At 42.0% G+C, this 21,514-nt stretch overlaps 1 protein-coding gene across 6 annotated transcripts in view; it reads right to left on the bottom strand.

Annotated features, from left to right (window-relative positions):
- Positions 1 to 20,935, bottom strand: part of ZPLD1 (zona pellucida like domain containing 1) — a 237,911-nt gene extending 216,976 nt beyond the window's left edge. For 4 of the 6 annotated variants that reach the window (XM_017965278.4, XM_035274306.3, XM_078350153.1 and 1 more), the window contains exon 1: positions 20,857 to 20,935. Coding sequence is in view for 2 of the 6 variants with exons in the window: in XM_078350153.1 (XP_078206279.1) it covers positions 20,857 to 20,899 (43 nt within the window). In the remaining 4 variants the exon portion in view is untranslated. Of the gene's footprint in view, positions 1 to 9,179; positions 9,264 to 20,856 lie in introns of those variants that run through there. The other 2 variants (XM_078350154.1, XM_078350155.1) reach the window with 1 other exon arrangement.
- Positions 20,936 to 21,514: the final 579 nt, after the last annotated feature.

Genomic DNA, 21,514 nt, shown 5'->3' with positions numbered 1-21,514 from the left:
GTCTCTTCTCCCCAAAGAGCAATCTTGGAATAACCAGTTCTTTCCAAGACATTTGATTCTCTCAGATTGTATCTATAAATGTACCACTCCCCCAAAAATCTTGAAATTCTATTCATATTCTCCTTTGCTGCTCAGAAATTGCTTAGGCTATATTGAGTTCTCTCTTTTTACCAAGAAGTCAAGTAAAAAACTATAAAGATCAGAAAAAGCCCCTCAAACTGGACTTCCCCAGGGTTGATTTTTCATTTTCATAAAATGAAATTCTCTCTGGAATCCAAGGGGATTCCTCTCTTATTTCCGCCATAGTGGGTTATGAACTTGGCATGTTTTCTAACTCCGTTGCCAAATATCTGAGCTTTGCCCCAGACTGGCCCAGAGTCACCCGTATGATAATATCAAATCCATCTTCTGGAGTGCTAAGGAAGCAAGGCACAATGGCACCAACGTTTGCTGGGTTAAAGAAGTTACTTCTGCTTCATACAAATCTAATAAATGCAAACAACAAAGGAAACTCAGCAGATTGTCACTAAAATGTCATAAACATGGGACGTATTAAACATGAGGCTCATGGTAGAAAGCGCCCTAAGATGTGTCCTCCTTTTGGTAGATGTGAAGTGCTCAGAATTTCCCCTCCACTGCTGCCATACCCTACTGCCTGGTGGCAGAGCCAAAATGCAGAGGGCCACAGGAGCATTATGCAAAGAGCATAAATGTGGAGAATCAGGCACCCATCACAGGAGACAGGCTGTGGCACCATCAGTGGCCCTCTGGGCTCAGAGCTCCAGTCTCAAGTTCAAGTTAAACAGAACTGTGTAAGCATGCTGACCTGACACGACTGCTCCCCTCTCTAGGTCTGAAACAGGTATAGATATGGGGTGGCCAGTTGAGAGGTCAAGGCAGAAACTGTGCAATAAAACTATTTTTGAATTTTCTATTTTCCACATGTCACTGGTAAAGGAATGTTGTGGGGCCAAGGTAGGTGTCTGGGATTTGCGGAGGTGAACACTTTAGACTTGAGGGCTGTCTACCTGCACACATCTTCATGAGTGGTCCAGATATACAACATGTGGCAGGGGTCCAGTAACTTACCCAAGGTCATACAAGTATCAGAAAATAATAAGAACAATTAATAATAATAAACTCCCCTCTCAGAAGCTTCATTCATATATTTAAAAGTGTTCTCCACTTGATAAAACATTTTGTCAGGGGGAAAAAAAACCACAAATTATTTTTTGTTATTAAAAATATGCAGAGCACTTTGGCATCATAAGATATTCATTGTCATTTAACCTCTTTTCCTAAGAACACGCTTGAAGGGAGAACCACCAGTTTTGACCTCACTTGTCAGAGGAAGCAACTGAGACACTTAGGCTTATATTTTGATGAACAAAACAGGACTAGAAAGAATGATCAATCCCATGAAAAAATTAAAGTCCTATAAAGAGAAGGCTACATGAATTGAATGCATTTCAAAGTTTTTTTCTGATTTTAAAAGTTTGCTGTCTTGCTAAAAGTGTCACTAACTTAAATCTAAACCAAAGATCTTATGAATTCTAATGAGTTGAGAAGATAGTGTATAAATCATGGAGCAATATTCTCCAACTCAAAATCCTCTTTAATTATACAGAAGATGAAGCAGGAAGCATATTTTCTTTCTCTAGTTTTCATTTGAATATAAATAAAATTCCCATGGATTATTCTACCGTTTCCCCATCATGTTTCTGTCCATTTGTCACTTCAGTGGTTAGAATCACACTAATTAAACTAGGCACGGTGGCTGACACCTCTAATCCCAGCACTTTGGGAAGCTGAGACAGCTGGATCACCTGAGGTCAGGAGTTCATGGCCAGCCTGGGCAACATGGTGAAACCCCATCTCTACTAAAAATACAAAAATCAGCTGGGCACGGTGGTGCATGCCTATAATCCCAGCTACTTGGGAGACTTAAGCGGGAGAATGGCTTGAGCCCTGGAGGCAGAGGTTGCAGTGAGCCAAGATTATACCACTGCAACTCCAGCATGGGTGACGGAGTGAGACTCCATCCAAAAAAAAAAAAAAAAAACACACACACACACACACATACTAATTCTTTTTCTTTTTTCTAAGTTAACTAGTATGCCTATGAAAGAAGAAAGTTCAAAATACAAATAATGTATTCTTGTGGGCTGTTGCTTTTAAGCTGACAGTACTTAATATAAGAATATTATTTTACAGTTGCTCAAATAATACTTTCTATGTAAACAGGCACAAAAATATTAGCAAATTATTATGTAAATATTCTTGTTGAAAAGCAAGAAAATGTTAGTGGCAATAAGTGAAACAACCTATTGAAAAGACTTCCACCAGAAGAGGCAAAATAGTCATTGCTCAGTTAACTGAAAGTACATAAAACGTAGTCAAGAAATAAGAGAAGAAAACAAAATCTTGCTCAGTCAAGAATAAATGTAATAGGTCCCCTTTCCTTTTTTTTTTTTGAGACGGAGTTTCGCTCTTGTAACCCAGGCTGGAGTGCAATGGTGCAATCTCAGCTCACCGCAACCTCCGCCTCCCGGGTTCAGGCAATTCTCCTGCCTCAGCCTCCTGAGTAGCTGAGATTACAGACACGCGCCACCATGCCCAGCTAATTTTTTGTATTTTTAGTAGAGACGGGGTTTCACCATGTTGACCAGGATGGGCTCCATCTCTTGACCTCGTGATCCACCCGCCTCGGCCTCCCAAAGTGCTAGGATTACAGGCGTGAGCCACCGCGCCCCCCCGGTCCCCTTTCCTTAATAGCTCTCTTTCAAGGTCAGGGGTACAAGTGCAGGTTTGTTACTTAGGTGGGATTGTGTCATGGGAGTTTGTTTTACAGATTATTTCATCCTCCAGGTATTAAGCCGAGTACCCATTAGTTATTTAGAACACACACCGGGGTCTTTTGGAGGGTGGAGGCTGGGAAGAGAGAGAGGAACAGGAAAAACAGATCTCTTTCCTTTTCTCTGGTGAGACTTCAAGATTCTTTCTCCTTCCCTTGTACTTTGTATATTCCAGAGTGTTCTACACTCTGGAAAAAAGTTGAGAAAAAAAAAGACCTTTTTGTTATCAGTGGCTCTGTATTGTAATTGCTAGTCATTAAAATCATTTGGCTCCAAACTAACTCCAGGCAATCAGTCTTGAGGTTTTGTGCAGGTTAGTGAGGAGCAGGACTGAGAGGCCGATGAGGGATGGGAGATGAGGGTACTCTGGAAATCATTTACAGGGAGAGACTTACTTAATCTCAACACCTTCCTAGGCAACGTTTAGAAAGCCGCAACCCACTTGCACCATAGTTGCCAAGGAGGAGAAAGAATAAGCAGCTCTCCCCACCTTACTCCCTATTAGAAACCAGTCTACACTTCGGCAAAAGTAAGCTCCCTAAACCATCACTTTGGTCAGGCTACCTCTGCTTGAAAGTCACCTGTGGCTCCCCGTTGCCAGCATAATAAAATTCTAAGCTTAGATGTAAATATGTGCTCTGACTTAATTCTACGCTCGTCAATGTTTCTGTCACACGTCCTCATCTGTATGAGCCACTCCTTGAGCAGCTCCGTGGCTTTGCTCGGTGTGTTCCACCTGCCTGACAGGGGCCCTCCTGTCCGCTTCATGACCCAGCTCAAGTCGTAACTCCTCCACAAAGGCCTCCCAATTGTCCTCCCATAGGCACCTCACTGCTCTCTAGGCATTTGTCCTTGCCATGAACTGACCACTCAGCATATGTTGTCCTGTTACACCCTTTATATCCTGAGATTATAACTTTAGTATAATGTTACTGAATGTAAGGACTATATATCAGACAATATTTCTCCTGCATTAGTCGTAATGCCTGATGTGTAGGAGTAGCAATAGTACTATATATACAGTACTGTGTGTGTGTGTGTGTGTAGAACACTCTGGAATATACAAAGCACTTGCAACTTCCAAGGTAGCCATATGCCCAGCAACATAAACACTGGACCCCACCATCCCAGCCTTGCCCCAGGAGGCTCCCAAGCCTGTTCTCACTATTAACTCTTTGCCTTCAGTTTATAGATGAGGACACTGAGACTCAGAAAATGCAGTTTCCCTGTAAGTATATCAAAACCTGATTCTTCTCTTAACCATATCACCTCTATTACGAGCATTAAAAATCTTTTTGTGGACTTATGCCATGACTATCAGCACCACCACCAACTCCAGGAAGCTGGTAGAAGAGCAAAGATGTGTGTGTGTTGTGTGTGTATATTGTGTGTGTGCGTGTGTGTGTGTGTGCGTGTTTGCGGCAATGGCTGAGTGTAGTAGGTAAACAGTGTAGCAGCAGCAGATATAAAATTAAAAAAGAAACAAACAAATAATTGTTGTGATATTTAAGAGCCTCCAAGTTTTAAGCCTGTCACTGATTAGCTGTATGTTCTTGGGCGAGTCATCTGCGACAAATCTCTACCTGGTGCCCCAACTCAAGGCAAAGGTGATATAACCCCAAGCCCCTTGTCCTTGGTCCCTCAGTACAAAACAAAGGAGTTTACAGGCCTCTGAAAAAATAGTACCACACTTCAGACCATAACCAATACGTAACCAAGGAATAAAAGGATGATGATTATTTAAAATGCCACAGACATTGATTGAAATTGACACTAAAGCACTAAGGAATATTACCTCCTTTGAAATTGTTTGTAAAAAGAGACATTACAGTGTCTGAGGTGCTTAAGGTATATTTGGTTCTGTTTAATGTCGGAGTGCGGACTTAGTGGGCTGTGACTATCATAAATCCCTGCTGTAGAGTTTGTGTGTGAAAACAATATGCAACTCTAATCTCGGAAACTGGATTAGTAAGAATCAGTTGTGTGACCACGTGTGACAATTCGCTTAATCTTTCCACACTCAACTCCACCTGTGAAATGAGGAAACTGGGTAGATCAAAGAATTTTTACAATCATTTACGTGTGTTAAAATCTTCACCCAGATATTATGGAGAAATTTAAAATAGATCCTTCAAATAAATTTCTTCAAACCTAAGCTGAGTTTTTACTGATCTTTACAGATAATTTTTTAAATAGTGTAGGGGTATTAAGCAGTATTTCATAAGCCTACAGATCATTTCAATAACTGCTAAGCATCATTGATCTTATTCATTCCATGCCCAGCTATTTACCTAAATCTTTACCATGATTTTTAGGTAGGTGGGATCCCTCTGCGATGCTATCTGAAAGAAAGTAGAATCCCAAGAAGGCTTCCAGAAGACTTCTTTTAGAGCTCTGCTGTGAGGATTAATGAAGCAAAGTCCCCTGCTATGAACTTCAATTCCAAAGGAATCAATGGCCCCGGGAAGGGTGGAAGGAATTCCAGCAAAGTCAGAATAATGCATTCTCTTCCCATCTTTTTCACTAACCATTGAATCAAGAGTAGTGAGTTTCAACTTGCTCTTCCTCATTCCTTCCAGCTGTAAAATGGAAGTAAACATACAGTCAAGAACTCTTTCCCCTCTAAGCATGGGCAGAGCAGCTCCTACCACCTTCTATTCCATAATTCCCAGACTGCGGGCATTTGTATTCTATTGCTGAATTCAAATTACCACAATCTCAGTAACTTAAAACAGAATATATTTATTATCTCACAATGTCCTTAGGTCAAGGCATGGCTTAACTGCGTCCCCTGCTGGGGGTTTTACAAGGCTGCTGGGCTGCATTTTCATCTGGAAGCTCAAACAAGGAAGAATCTGCACCCAAATGCATTGAAGTTGTTGATAGAAATTGTGTCCTTGTATATGTAATCTGTAGGGCCCTGGCTTTTGACTGGCTATTGATTGGAGGTCACCTCCAGGTTCCAGAAGCTTCCTGTTATTCCTAGAGGCAGCCTGCAGTGTGAGCTTCTCCAACATGACTTCCTTCATCAAGCCCATGAGGAGTCTCCAGTTCCAGAACTCACATCATCTAAAGTAGTCACAGAAAGGACATTCATCACTTCTGCCGTGTAAATACATAAGCATGAAAGTGACATCTCATTATCTTATGTTATTGCCTAGAAGTAAGTCACAGTTCCTGCCCAAAGCCAAGGGAGAGAATTACACAAAGCTGTGAACACTAGGAAGTGGATTAATAGGGTGTCACCTGAGGGTCAGCCTGCCAAGCTGCCTTTAGCACCAAAATCAACCATCAGGCCCTATGGCTGAAACCCTCTACTCTTACCAAGAAATTTCTCCCTCAGCATCCTCCAACTCCTTTTCAATCACGGCTGCTTTCAAAGTCATTTGGATGCCTACAGCCAGACCACACGCACTAAAGACCCTGTCTATTCATTCCACAAAGCTTATTGATCTCCTAATATGAGCCAGACCCTATACTAGTATGGAACACAGAATAATGTCATCCACCCACTACATCACTAGAAAAAGTAATGTCTAGTCCCTGATTTCCAGAACCTGTGAATATTGCCACAGAAATCGCAAAGGGGAATTTAGGTTGCAGATGAAATTAAAATTGCAAATCAGCTGGCCTGGAGATGAGAGATTATCCTGATATATTCAGGTACATTCAGTACAATCACAAGTGTTCTTATGAATGAAAGAAAAGGAAGCAGAAGAGAGAGTGTCAGAGTGAAACAGTGTGAAAAAGATTCAATGGGTCACTGCTGGCTTTGAAGATGGAATGGTACAACAAGCCAAGGAATGCGGGCAAGCTCTAAAAGCTGGGAAAAGACAAGAATTTGGATTCCTCCCTAGAGCTTCCAAAGTGGAATTCAGCCCTGACAATACCCTGATATAAGCCCAGTTATCCCTATTTACAATTTTTGACCTCCAGAAATGTTAAGCCATTAATGCCCTGATAGTTGATTTTGGTGTTGGGGGCAGCTTGGCAGACCGATCCTAAGGCAACACCCAATGAATCCACTTCCATGTGTTCAAGTGTTTGGAAATTTGTTACAGTAATTATAAAAAAATGAATACACCTATGATCTAGGGACACAAAGATAACAGAGGCAGGGACATGGTCCTTGCCTCAGAAGCTAATAGGCTGATGGGGTAGAAGACGCACAGGTAACTTCAGGAAAGTGGATAGGGCTAATATTTATCATGAACCAAGATCGACTTTTCAGCATTGCATATACTGTTCCTTCTGAGGCCGCTGACTGACCTATCACGGCTGTGGAGTAGGAGCTCTCCCTTCTTCTATAAAACAAAGATGACATGTTCTGCCTTATATATTAAAGGATATACAAGGCTTGGCATACCCAGTTCAATACTCAACTATGGAGCATTTTACTAAGTGCCAGGAGCATGAGATACATAGATGAACAAAACTGATCCTTGCCTTCAGTGGTTTTAAATCCTTAAGGAAAACACACATGTATTCATAAATTTTATTTAGTGGTAAGTACTATAAAAGAACTATGTACATAGGCCTTTGGGAATACAGAGAAGAAGTAATTAACTATGCTGAGAAAGATGAACGAGAGTGATATAATGTTCCAGAAATCAGGTGACTTGTGAAATGATCTTAAGGAGTCAGTAGGAGAATGTCAAGTACACCAAGAAAGTCAAGTAGACAGAGCAGCATAAGAAATGCCTGAAAAATAAGAGAACACATCACATTTGAGAAATCGAAAGTGGCCCAGGGTGATTAGAGCCTGGGATACAATTGAAGGGAAAGAAAGGATATGGAAGTAAGACCAGCAAGGTTAGGAGGAGTCCGTGGAGGACAGGTCTGCTCGCTATGCCCACAAGCATGAACTCCTGCACATGGAACGCAGGTTCACATAAGGGATCTGGCCAGGAAGGGTATAATAAGCCCAAGTGTGTTTTAAAGGGTTATTCTAATCACAGTATGGGGAATGGACTGCAGTAGGGAAGGTGACAAAGGAAGCAGAGTTACCTGATAGGGGCTCCTGCCTTGGACCAGGAGAAAAATGATGATGACTTGACCTAACAATGTGGACATCGAAACGGAAAGGGATAAAGGACTTTCTAGACCTGTTTCTGAGGTTTGAGCCAACGACTTTAACGTAGGAGGTAAAAGAAAGGACTGAGAAAGAATTCTCTCCAAGTTCCTGCTGAGACAGCCCAGCGAGGACTGATGGGATAAACCCACGCTGCGTAAGTATGAGGATGGTCGGCGGGCTGGTTAAAACACACGCTGGCCCACCCCAGAGTCTCAGGGGGGCACCACTGTAAACTGGGCTAGGAAGGACAAGGAAAGAAACAGGTTTGAAGAAATTATAATGCAACTAAATTATTGGTAAGGAAAGAATGAGCAATCTAAATTCCTTAAGGGCAGAAGCTCTGTGAATTTAAGCTCTGTTATCTTGAAAACAAACCCTCTGTCAAAAACTAATCAGGGTTGCATTAATTGGTTTTGTATTATCTAGGAAAATGATAAAAATCTGGTGGCTACTTCAAAACTAGCACATCCTAATGTCAACTCCCAGAAGTTTTTATCAATATAGATACAAATACCTAGATGCACCATTAGTTTAGCTGCTAAAACAAATTTTGTAATAAATTATTCATCAATTACCAAAATAACTATCTTATTTCATATAAGAAGGGGATAAGAAAAAAAAGTAAGGTAGCAAAAAGAGGTCCTTGTGGGAAGTACCCAAAATTTATTTTTATACCTGAAATTAAGAAGACATTAGAGAGTGCATATGTATGCATAATTGATCACTAATGTGTATTAATAATCACTAATATTTGCTTAAATTTCCACAAGCACGTGCTGACCCATCTGTTTACATTTATCTGTGATTATGCATGACACTTGATTTTGTTTGTTTGCTTGTTTTACTGGATAAGCAATAGACTAGAAAGTTAAGGCTTGAAGTCAGAATTTTACAAGAGCATACTGAGAACTGAAGAAAAGTTTGATCATCTAGAAGCTTAGGCTCATTTGTCACACGGGTGTGGTTACGAGGATATAGACCTTTCCCCCCAGAGCATCAAATTCAAGAAAGCATTTTAGAAAATTCCCAAGTATTGAGAGGTGCACAGGAATACGAAAGCCTGGAAGATGTACACGTGGCTCTGGAGACTGTGGGGCTGCAGTAGGTACGAAGCAGCTCTTCTGCTGCTAAAGATCACCTCAAAAAGAGAAATGTAAATACATAGCTACCAACGTCCTATCAGTGTGCGTCGAGCCGTATTTTCTTAGCCCCAGAAACAACTTTGAATCAAAGCTTTTGTTCACTTTTACCTGGAATGAGACCGCATCAGAGTTGTCAGGATTGAGGAGCAAGTTTTGTAGCGACGGAGGAAGAAGTTTCCACGTAAAACTAATCAAAACAAAAGCAAACGTAAGTCCTGGCAGACTGCTCCTCACGGTGAAGTCCAGCAGCATTAGCATCGTTTGAGAACTTTCTAGACCTGCAGGATCTCAGGCCCAGTCGCAGGGCTGCCGTCGTCAGAATTTGCCTTTTAACAAAACGCCCAGGTGATTCAGATGCGCATTAAACTTTAGGAAGCCTTCTCTCAACACGTGAGCACCAAGTCAACAGCATTTGCCAACGACGGCGTGACAAATGAGTGGCAGCTGGGCGGAATTAACAATCTCCACAGCCTTCAGCAGAGCTAGGGAGAGCCCAGATGGTTAAGGCCACCGGGCCCGCCTCCTCTAGCCACGTGCTGGCTTGTCCATTTACCCTCCTATGCTGTCCAAACACAGGCTTGAATTTTATATGAGTACTATGTACACAAAGGTGAATGTTATGTACTTTCCATGTACTAAATACACAAAAAGTGTTAGGCAGCTAGCACTCTCTAACCAACTAATTAAACAAGCGTTAAAGAGTTTGAATTTAATTTTGTGCAGTCCTTGATGTCATAAAACGTGTCATCAGAGTGTCAAGTTTCAATAGCAACATTGACGATACACACTGAAATTCTAGCATTAGCATAGCTGCTACTGTGTTTTGAAGACTTCCTGTGGTATCCTAGGAGTCAGGATGAAAGCTCCACCAATATTTTCTGAGAGTAACTTTTGGAATTGGTGGCAGGCATCTTTTTTTATCTGATGGGAAATGAAATCCACTCTATTGAAATAGAAGATGATAGTACTCTCCAAGAATGAGAAGAAGCTAGGCTTAGAAGTAAGTCCCTTACATTTTCTTTTCCAAAAAATCCACGTTACTTCTTATCCAGAAAGATTTTATTTTAGCATTCTTGTTGGAAAGGAGCATCGCTATAAATAAAAGCATGTCAAATTCATAACTCAGATTCTTTGCAATGCAGGGCACTTTAGAACAAAACATTCTATGTGCTCAGCCACCTTCATCTCAACAAAACCCATATCCTCTACACCTATCTAATACGGTTTAATACAGCAGCCACTACCCATGTATGGCTATTTAAATTTAAGCATAAATTAATTGAAATTTAAATTTCAATATTCACTGAAATTTAAAGAAATAAAAAATTCAGCTCCTATTTTGCATTTACTACATTTGAACTGCTCAAAAGTCATATATGAGTAATGGCTTCATAACAGACACATAGATATAAGACATTTCCATTATCACAGAAAGTTCTATTGAATGACACTACTTTAGACTTTCCATATACATTACGTTTCTTTCCTAAGGTCCTGCAGAAAAAGAGACAAAGGGCCTCTTGTTGTCATATTACTGCCCTTTAACACAACTGACTTAAGACTGGTAATAAAACAGTGAGCCAACCACCCATTTAGTCTCAGGCTCCTTCCTTCCTTGCTGCCCCAGAATCAGGAGCTAGTGAGACTTCCCTGACCACTATAGGAAGGTCACAGATCCAGGGCATATTTCAGGAGAAATGTGGTTACAGTGCTTTTAACCAGTCTTCATGTTCTTCCTTTAGAGTGGAGTCTTGAAGCATGTCTCCTCCATTCCTACACCACCCAAAATGCTCTATCCAAATGGCCACCATTTGAAAGAATTAAATTATATCTATTAGTCCATTCTTTCAATTCTCACAAACATTTGCATTCATGAGAGAATCCCTTCTACAAATATGTATTGAATGACAACTAAATCCCAGGCACTGTGCTGCACACGGAAGACAGGGCGATGGCAACACAGATGTGTTCTTTTTTCTTCGTGGCACTAAACGTCTAGCAAGAAACAATGAGCAAGTGATTACCGGTGTGATAAGCACACACCGCGGAAGGAGCACATGCCACAGAGGTCCAGCCTAGTTCTCTGCATTAGGGAAAGCTTCCTGAGCAAGTGATGTTTGAGGTGAGTTTTGAAAGACAAACTCCTACTTAGAGGAAGGGAATAAAAAAGAGAGAAATGACATCCCAAACGGTGGTACCATATGGTCCAAGGCGTCGAGGTTGCAAACAAGAAAACGGAAAGAGAATCAGTGTGACTGCCTCATAGAGGCCAGCAGAGAGTGGTGGGGATCAAAAGTGTCACCATCTGATGTACATTGTTAAAGGTCACTGGCTACAGAAGATAGGAATGGAACAAGAATAGATTCACAGAGATTATTCAGAAGTCGTGTGCAAAACCATGGGCTGGGGGAAAAGGCAGAGTAAAAGTAGGAATAGTATCAAAAAAAACCTGGAGACAGAGAATGAACAAGCCCTAAGATTGAATGGATATCAAGGGTGAAGAAGAGAGAGGAGCTGACTCCCAGATTTCTAGTTTTAGGGATCAGTTGGATATTAAACTGGCAAACACTGGAAAAAAATTGTGGGTTGCGTGGGACCAAGCACTAGGGTTAAATGTGAGATCCGTGAAATTAAAGACTTCTGTGAAACATGAAAATGAAGATAGTGAGTAGGAGCAGACAGAGCTATAGGTTATAATCATGAGTGTAGATGAGATTGAAACCACAGGGGTCAATGTGATCACCTAAGAAGAGAATATGAATTAACAAGAGCCCCCAAATAGAGCCTCACACCTGGCCACAGAAAGGGTTACAGCCTGCATTCTAAGAAGGGCAGCCCTGTCTTCACAAGATTGAAAAAGCTGACAAAAAGATCTAGAAATAGAAATACCATCTGGCCCAGCAATCCCATTACTGGGTACATACCCAAAGGATTATAAATTGTTCTGTTATAAAGACACATGCACACGTATGTTCACTGTGGCACTGTTTATTATAGCAAAGACTTGGAACCAACCCAAATACCCATCAACGATACACTGGATAAAGAAAATGTGGCACATATACACCATGGAATACTATGCAGCCACAAAAAGGATGAGTTCATGTCCTTTGCAGGGACATAGATGAATTGGGAAACCATCATTCTCGGCAAACTGACACAAGAACAGAAAAGCAAACACCGCATGTTCTCACTCATAAGTGGGTGTCGAAAAATGAGAATACAGGGACACAGGGAGGGGAACATCATACACTGGGGTCTGTTGGGGGCTGGGGAGCTAGGGGAGGGATAGCAGGGGGTGGGGAGATTGGGGACCGATAACATCAGAAGAAATACCTAATGTAGGTGACAGGCGGATGGATGCAGCAAACCACCACGGCATATGTATACCTATGTAACAATCTTGCAAGATCTGCACATATACTTTAAACTGAAATTAAAAAAAAAAAAAAAACTATAGAATATTAGCTGGGCGCGGCTCATGCCTGTAATCCCAGCACTTTGGGAGGCTGAGGCCAGCGGATCACTTGAGGTCAGGAGTTCAAAACCAGCCTGGGCAACATGGTGAAACCTCGTCTCTACTAAAATTACAAAAATTAGCCAGGCATGGTGGAGCGTGCCTGTAATCCCAGCTACTCAGAGGCTGAGTCAGGAGAGTCGCTTAAACTCAGGAGGCAGAGGTTGCAGTGAGCGGATACCGTACCACTGCACTCCAGCCTGGGTGTCAGAGCCAGACTCTGTCTCAAAAACAAGAAATAAATAAAACCTAAAAACAATAAAAAATAAAAAGCTAATAAATAAATTATTCCATTCAGAATCACCCAGGATTCTATCTCAGCGATCACACATTTGCAGTTGGCAAGATTGTTTCTCCAAGGTTTTCTGCAAGATTTGAAATATTTAAACACTTTCAGATCTTCACCTTGTCTCTTTGGCTTAGAGCAGAGAGGTAGTGCTCGTGCCAAACTTTGGCAGTTCTGGTCCAGTAGAGGCGTCCTCCCTCCATTCCTTGAGATGCACTGCCATCTGGTGGCCATCACTCAGCAGAAGAAATCCTACCTTTTCTTCGTTTGGGTGGGTTTGAAATCCAAACACCTTTTAGATTATCTCCTATGCAAACCAGGCTATCTTTAGCTTATTTTTATGGTATCATTGACCCTGAAGTGTAACTGAGCAGGAAGATCAAGTGAAAGCAAAACCAATCATACTTTCTCCCTCCTTTCTTCAAATATTGTTTTATGCAAACAGAATCTGTGGGGTTTGTTAACGGCAACAAGAAATACAGACGGCAGAAGTCGTCATAAATTGCTATAACACCATAGACGTTCTTACATTGATGTTAATTAATATCACATTTTAATTAATTTATGGAATTCAATTAACTCAAGGTTGTGGTTCCCCCCATCCCCAGCATTAAACAAAATTCTGAGCAACAAAACGTCTTTAATTCATGATAAAATAAAGCAAGATGGTTGTTTTACTTCATGGTTTCAGTGTCAGTTGCAAGCTTTCACGCATAGCCCCAATTTTCGTAGGAATACTAAATTAACTCATGGCACACTTTCTATTCCTTCCCACACTTCTCTTCTTATAGATGACATTGTAAATGCATGGAAAAATTATTTAGTGCTTTTGACGATGGGCTATGTCATATCAATGGTTTCTCCTATACATCTATTTTGATCTACAGCCCTACCTAATGAAACAGTTTTCAATTTAGGCTGAATTTCAACCAAAGCAATGAACTAAGATAGGTCAAGCTAAAGAAATTGATCGCATCACCACTACTTATTGTCAGGGAGCCACAGAAAAGGTTAGACATGAACTTTTATTTTTGTTCAAACTTTCAGCTGCATATCACACAAAATAATTACATAGCTTGTGGTTTTCTAAGATTTCTCATTGACAAGAGAGCAAACATCCTTTTGTCACCTGACCCTTATGGATAATATTCATTTGTTTTAAGAGAGATGCGGCCGGGTGCGGTGGCTCACGCCTGTAATCCCAGCACTTTGGGAGGTTGAGGTGGGTAGATCAGGAGGTCAAGAGATTGAGACCATCCTGGCCAACAGGTTGAAATCCAGTGTCTACTAAAAATACAAAAAAAAACTTAGCTGGGTGAGGTGGCGCATGCCTGTAATCCCAGCTACTCAGGAGGCTGAGGCAGGAAAATTGCCTGAACCCGGGAGGCGGAGGTTGCAGTGAGCCCAGATCGCTCCACTGCACTCCAGCCTGGTGCCTGGTGACAGAGTGAGACTCTGTCTCAAAATAAGAGAGAGATGAAACTCAAAGTCAAAAATCAAAGCAAAATTAAACAAATGACAAAATCATGAAATAAAAACAAAGAACCAGTATAAAATCATGTGCCGTCTTAATTATCTGAGTTCCCTACAGTTCAAATGTTATAAAAGCATTCCTATGGAACTATTCGGTCTTTTATGTCAAAGATGCCCAGAATTTTCATTTCACTAAATCCTGTCATAATCGTTGGATGAATCATCGATGGATAAACATGGAGAGTGCTGGGCTGTGTAGCATTAGGAAATGTACGAAATAAAACAATTACTGTTCTTGCCATAAGCTAATGTGGCCAAGGTGGGGAGCAAATGAGAGCGAAGCTGGGAAAGCACCCTGAAAATCATAAATCATGTAAATAAGCACTGTGCTCATAATAAAACAGTTACATCACAAACATCATTATAGAAGACAGCTACACATACACACACATGCGCACACACAATCTGATCAAGCTGATGAAATAAATCAGATGAAGAAATGCACAGCGGAAGTTACAAAGTTGCGGCAGCTGTGAAGGTGAGACTCAGCTTTGATACTTCCCACTGATTTTGAGTCTGGGGATTTATCATTTGTGAGGTTGCCTAACGAAGCCCCTTATCCTTGTTATTTTTGTTGTAATTCTCTGGTTTTCTTTCGATCTTAACTCCCTAGATAACTGTGGGGCAGCATCCAAGCTGAAAGCAGAAGGTCAAATTGCTAGCAGCACCTCTCTAAATACTGTTCGGGGTACAGCGAGCAGCAGCGCGTGTCCAGTCGGTGCATGCGGTAAATTATGTGAAACAGCCAGCCCCAAGAGTCCCGTGTTACCATATCGGGAAGTTCACAGTGCATATTTGAAGGATCTCTTTGTTCATAAAGACTTAAGCAAAGTTCAAAGAAAATCTGCTTCCCCGATGGATAATCTTAAATCAAAATCAGGATGCCACAGGCTTGATTCAAGGGCCTGTAAAACCCTGAGTGCTGACATGTATGGACATCCTCTTGGATTCCCTGTAATTCTTCTTTTGCTCTTTCCCCTAACAGCATCAACTTCCCCTGGGTCCTCTTTGCATCCCAGAAGCCGTGCTGGAAAAGGAAAGCAGCATTAGAAACTTCAGAAGCCCCTCTTAAAGTGCATTTCTTTAAAATACTTGACTGTCTATTAGGATGTCAATAAACCTAATATCGGCCGGAGTTGTAGCTACGAACGCACTTTCTTGCTGATCTATTTTTGTCACATGAACTTAGAGACGGCCTGTGGTGCCAAGGAACCTAGAGAGATTGGTACTGACCTCTCATGGCAAATGCATACTAGAGACCATCCGTGATATCTGCCAAATTCAACCCTGTCTTAGTCTGCCTGGGCTGCCAATCGCAAAGTGCCACACACTGAGTGGCTTAAACAACAGTGTCTTCTCACAGTTCTGGAGGCTGGGAGTCCAAGATCAAGGTGCTGACAGAATTCGTATATGATGAGGCCTCTCCCCTCGGCTTGCAGACACCACCTTCTCCGTGTGGTTCATGTATGATGAGGCCTCTCCCCTCGGCTTGCAGACACCACCTTCTCCGTGTGGTTCATATATGATGAGGCCTCTCCCCTCAGCTTGCAGACAGCATCTTCTCCGTGTGGTTCATATATGATGAGGCCTCTCCCCTCGGCTTGCAGACAGCACCTTCTCCGTGTGGTTCATATATGATGAGACCTCTCCCCTCGGCTCGCAGACAGCACCTTCTCCGTGTGGTTCATATATGATGAGGCCTCTCCCCTCGGCTTGCAGACAGCATCTTCTCCGTGTGGTTCATGTATGATGAGGCCTCTCCCCTCGGCTTGCAGACAGCACCTTCTCTGTGTTCTCACATGGTCTTTCATCTTTGCACAGGCTCTACTCCTGTTGTCTCTGCCACTTCTTGTGAGAACACCTTTTGAATTAGGACTTCACCTTACTTAACCTTCTAAAGAGTCCCATCTCCACATACATTGGGATGGGGGCTTCACCATATGAATTTGTGAAGCCAAATTCAGCCCATAATAAACCCAGATTTATTAAGACTATAGTAAGAGAAAGATATGTTTCTAGACCTAGGAAATGCAGAAATGAAGAAGACCTTGTCCCTAGACTCAAAAAGGACACACCTTAATATGGGGAGTCCACGTGTGTACAGTTATGTGGGGTGAAAAGTGAAAACACTGGAATCTAAAAGAGTGCTAAGACGCTGTGGAAGTGGGAGAACCAGCGACACATGGATACAGAGGATGTCATATGATAATGTGTCCTTTGAGTGGTCATTCAAACCACAGTGTGGAAGGTGGGCTGAGGTAATGAGACTAACGCAAGGTGGAAACTTAATAGATTCTTATTAACCCAGAATATGAAGAGGGAACGCTTTAGCGAAAACCATGAAAACGTGTTTGAAGACGAGGCAGATTTAAAAGACCTTCAAGAAGTAAAGGCAAGAGAATTGGGGAAAATTTATTATTTTTGTCACAAAGGACCTCTGAGAAAACATTACTTTAATTTTTTAATTATAACTTTTCTCACTTTACTCATTCATTAGCATTTCCACATCCCCTTAATTTATAGCTTTATTAATATTAGTAGCAAATGCCTTTAATTTAATCCAACTTGCTTTCTAACAATTTCTGATAATCCTTCCCAAGCTTATACAAAATATACTTTCATTTTATGCGTTTCAACATGTTAGATATTGTCAGTGCATATACAGAGTAAGGACTCGGTAAAAAAATCCCAACAGCCTAAGTTACGAATAAATTCCTCAATATATGCTTAGAAGTTACATCTCAAGTTTCAACAGTAAACTGCAAATTTATCTTGCTCTCAAAGCCAAAGTTAGTTGGTCATCGTTATGTTCTCCTTCCGTGTCATGACACCACCATTCGACTGGGCGCGCCGTCCTGCGCCTTAGAAGCACCAGACACTTCTCCTTTCCTGTAATTCTCTACGTCGCAAGTTACGGAGACCTGCAAGCCGTCCTTTAGCTTTTAAAGTTGAAGATGTCTTTAATATTCATCCTTTCCTTTTCAACACCAACTAAATTATTCTTTCTTTCTTTCTTTCTTTCTTTTTTTTATATTTTGAGATGGTATTTCACTCTTGTTACCCAGGCTGGAGTGCAATGGAGCCATCTCGGCTCACCGCAACCTCCGCCTCCTGGGTTCAGGCAATTCTCCTGCCTCAGCCTCCTGAGTAGCTGGGATTACAGGCACGTGCCACCACGCCCAGCTAATTTTTTGTATTTTTAGTAGAGACGGGGTTTCACCATGTTGACCAGGATGGTCTCAATCTCTTGACCTCGTGATCCACCCGACTCGGCCTCCCAAAGTGCTAACACCAGCTAAATTAATCTAATCCAATCTGCTTGCAACAACCACACAGGCCTTACAAAGACATGAGTCTGTCAACACACTCAGACGTAAGGCCTCACCTGTCTCCCTCAGGTGGAGCGGGCACCTTCTCCTAGAGACTGCATCATAATTACCTGTTTATTTGCCTCCTCCAACTAGATGGTACAAGCTTCATATCTTGTTCAGTCAAACCCACCCCATACAGTTTCAGATCTTGTGTGTACCTTATGTTTGTCAGATTAATTGCTTGATTATGAGAGTCCTTGTGACAGTGGAGCTTACATTAGTGATTGCATTAAGTACAGTGTTGCCTAAGAATGTGCTGTTTGCCCTGCTCATGCATAAAGTACTTGAGTGCCAGGCCAAGGCATAAAACGTGTTTATAGCCAAGAGAACTTGAGGCAATGCCTTAAATCTAGTAGATTTAAGTATCATCTAGGTGATACTTGTGTTTGAAGTGGGCAGTATCTACTCAGTCTGCACAAACTCCAATGGGTCAGAGACAAAACACATTTCCTTACTTGCCCTATATGAACAAGTTTCCTTCAAGAGATCATATAAGATGGCTACTTCTCAGATCTTCTTCCAAAATGCTTTGAGCCAACATGGAGAATTAACTAGGCCCTGAGCCCTGCAGGACTTCCATCTCTGCTTTGTTGGGAGCCAAGAGTGAAAAGGGAACTATAGTCCTTCTAGGGGATCAGAAACCAAACTTAAAAACTGAATTTTAGCCAGAGCCAATTACAACTCTCCTGTCTTCTTGGAAATGTTGTCTTGCTCTGGCTTCTAAAAAGCTTCTGCCATCAGCTGGCTGCCAACTGCCAAGTCATCGGCTCCTCTCAGAGCCAAAGAGTTCAGCATAGATTGAAAAACAAGCCCTGATCTCACCCCACTCCCACTCCTTTTCTCTAAACTGAAAGTGTTTTTCCTTATACGGTGGCCTTAACTGAAAGAGGCACAAGCCACAGGGAACAACATTAAAGCAACTCTAATATTTTACAGGTTGCCTTTGCCTTGCAAGAAGCCGTATTTTAACCTGGCACTCTTAAAAGTACCAGACTAAGTTCATATTCAGCAAATGGGATCAAAGGACTGTTGAATGCGGTATCCAAATGGCCCGTTCATAAAATTGATAGAACATTTATTGAGTGGGCCCCTTGTGTGTCAGGTCCTAAGTGCTTTATACACTTGCTGTCCTTTTGTGCACATTCTAGCATCTACACCTCACAACAACTCTATATGGTTACAATTATTTCTGTTTATGTTTTTAAAAAATGAGGCTGAGAGGCCCTACATTACGTCCAAGGTTACACAATTAGTTAACTGTGTTAGAATAAACTGAGTTCAATCTGATTTCCAAACCCATCACCTGACAACTACTCCTACCTGATATTAACCGAGAAACTCAGATTCAAGGGGTCATTCTCAATATGGCCAAAAGGACTCAAAATCACGGGATAAGCATGTTGCATTTTCCTGGAGCAATTTTACTCAATGTCAAAGCAATTAAATATATTTTAATATATTAAAACAAACATACATACATGTTGCTAGAATGCAAACCTCACAAACATTTTTGAAATAAAATAGAAGGCACCACAAAATTGACTTTTTTTGAGGTTGGAGTAATTCAGGCTTTGTCTCAGACTCTGCCTGGCTCCTTTCCTTCCCCTCATTCCCAAGGTATTTATTTGGTGCTACAGTTTATTAAAAAGCTGGGATGCACCAGGCATGGTGGCTCATGCCTGTAATCCCAGCACTTTGGTAGATTGAGGTGGGAGGATCACTCTAGGCCATGAGTTTGAGACCAGCCTGGGCAGTGTAGTGAAACCCTGTCTCTACAAAAACTTTAAAACTTAGCTGGGTGAGATGTCATGCACCCGCAGTCCCAGGTACTCAGGAGGCTGAGAGGGGAGGATCACTGAGAGGCCCAAGAGTCAAGATTGCATGAGCTAGGATCACACCACTGCAAGGCAGCCTGGGCAGTGACTGAGTGAGATTCTGTCTCAAAAAAGAAGCAAAGGAGAAGAGAAGGTGAAGGAGGAGGAAGAGGAGGGAAAGCAAGAAAGTGAAAGAAAGAGAGAGAAAGAAGGAAGAAAAGGAAAGAAAGAAACAAAATAGAAAGAGAGATGAAAGAAGAGGAAGGAAGGAGGAGGGAAGGAAAGAAGAAGGAAGGAAGGAAGGAAGGAAGGAAGGAAGGAAGGAAGGAAGGAAGGAAGGAAGGAAAAGAAAGAAGAAAGAAAGAAAGAAAGAAAGAAAGAAAGAAAGAAAGAAAGAAAGAGAGAGAGAGAAAGAAAGAAAGAGAAAAGAAAAGAAAAGACTCACTCGGATGTGACCCAGACAATTGTCTACATTAAGAGATGCATTTTAGGGGCAGAGGGACACGGGCAGACATGGCCACGGTCAGTCTGTTCATGTTCTTAGAGCTATGCTCCCCAAGCAGGAGATGAATACTTCTTAGAAGAAGCCTGGAATCCTAGGCAAGGTAAAACTCAACAGAAAACAGAGTTCGAGAATCCAAAGCTGGAAGGGGACCAAGAACCGCCCCTTCAGGTTCCAGATTCAGGATCTGCTGGGCAGTAAAGAAGAGAAGGGAATAGAGAAGCAGAAGGATCGTGTGGGGCAGTGGAGGGAGGATTGGGGCTGCTAGTTCGTGCTGAAGCGTCCCACCCATTATGGATGACCAGCTCAATCTAGTCTTGGTCAATATTCCCATATCACTGTCTCTGGTTGCCTAAACCAGCATCTAAATCGTCTTCCTGTTTGACAATTTTCTCACCGTGTGAATCTTGATAGGAGGCAGAAACAAAACCCACCTGAGCAGCTGCACATGCCGCCCCCCGCCCCCCGGGTCAGATGGCCTAAGCGCTGCTGACGAAGCGCACCTGCACAGAGGCAGATGCCATCCTTCCTGCTCCTGTCAGGGCGCCCCGGGACTTGGGGCTGCCTGAAAATGAAGCCCATCCACTGATTCAGCTGTAAAAACTAAAATATGCCAAAATCAAGGAAAAGTGGGGACGGCTATTTGACGATGATAGTAAAATGGAATTTTTATATAAAATCAAAATGAGAAACAGCCATGAGCTCGGAGCTGGTGTTTTCCACTAAGGTATGAAATCCATAAATTTCGGCTGTGGGTCTTACCTGATGACCGATGGCTTCCCCCCAGCTTCGTAGCAGTCAACATGATAAACAGCCCGAGCTGGTCCTTTTTCCATACTCCTCTTCCGCCATCTAGTGGACAGAAAGTCAGCTGCAACTCTGGCTTCCCGGTGATCCACAAACTAGTTCAAGCTTTTCCCGAGTCCGTCACCGCAGGTCGGTTAAGGCTTTTGTGGCTGAAAAACACCCTACCTTTTATGGGGCAGAGTATCCATATAGCTGCAGAAAACCAATATCTGGAGATATCCATTCTGCCCAGGGCTAGAATTGCACATTCGCAACATGTTAGTTTAGTGATAACCTGTAACATTGGTTTTGTATTTATCAAGCTTCTTACTGAAAATTCTACCTGTAGAATATTTTCAACTTGCCAGTAATTTTTGCTGCATAGCAGCACAAAATAATATAGGGCACAAAGGATTGACACAGAATATAGAAGTTTCTATTAACAAATTTGTGTGGCTCCCAATGGCCGGTGTATTCGAACTTGCACAGAGGTCAAATATGGCACACGGAGGTGGCAATGAGGACCAAATAATTTTTTAGCTTAAGAAACCTTAGTGACCATCTGATAAAGGTAAAATAAAGCAGAGCAAAGTACCTACAGGAGATATTGTCGAAGAAACTTATTTCCAGGCCA

This window comes from Callithrix jacchus, chromosome 15 (genome assembly GCF_049354715.1).
Source record: "Callithrix jacchus isolate 240 chromosome 15, calJac240_pri, whole genome shotgun sequence".
In the NCBI taxonomy this organism is placed as follows: domain Eukaryota; kingdom Metazoa; phylum Chordata; class Mammalia; order Primates; family Cebidae; genus Callithrix; species Callithrix jacchus.
This window is presented reverse-complemented; position numbering and strand designations above follow the sequence as displayed.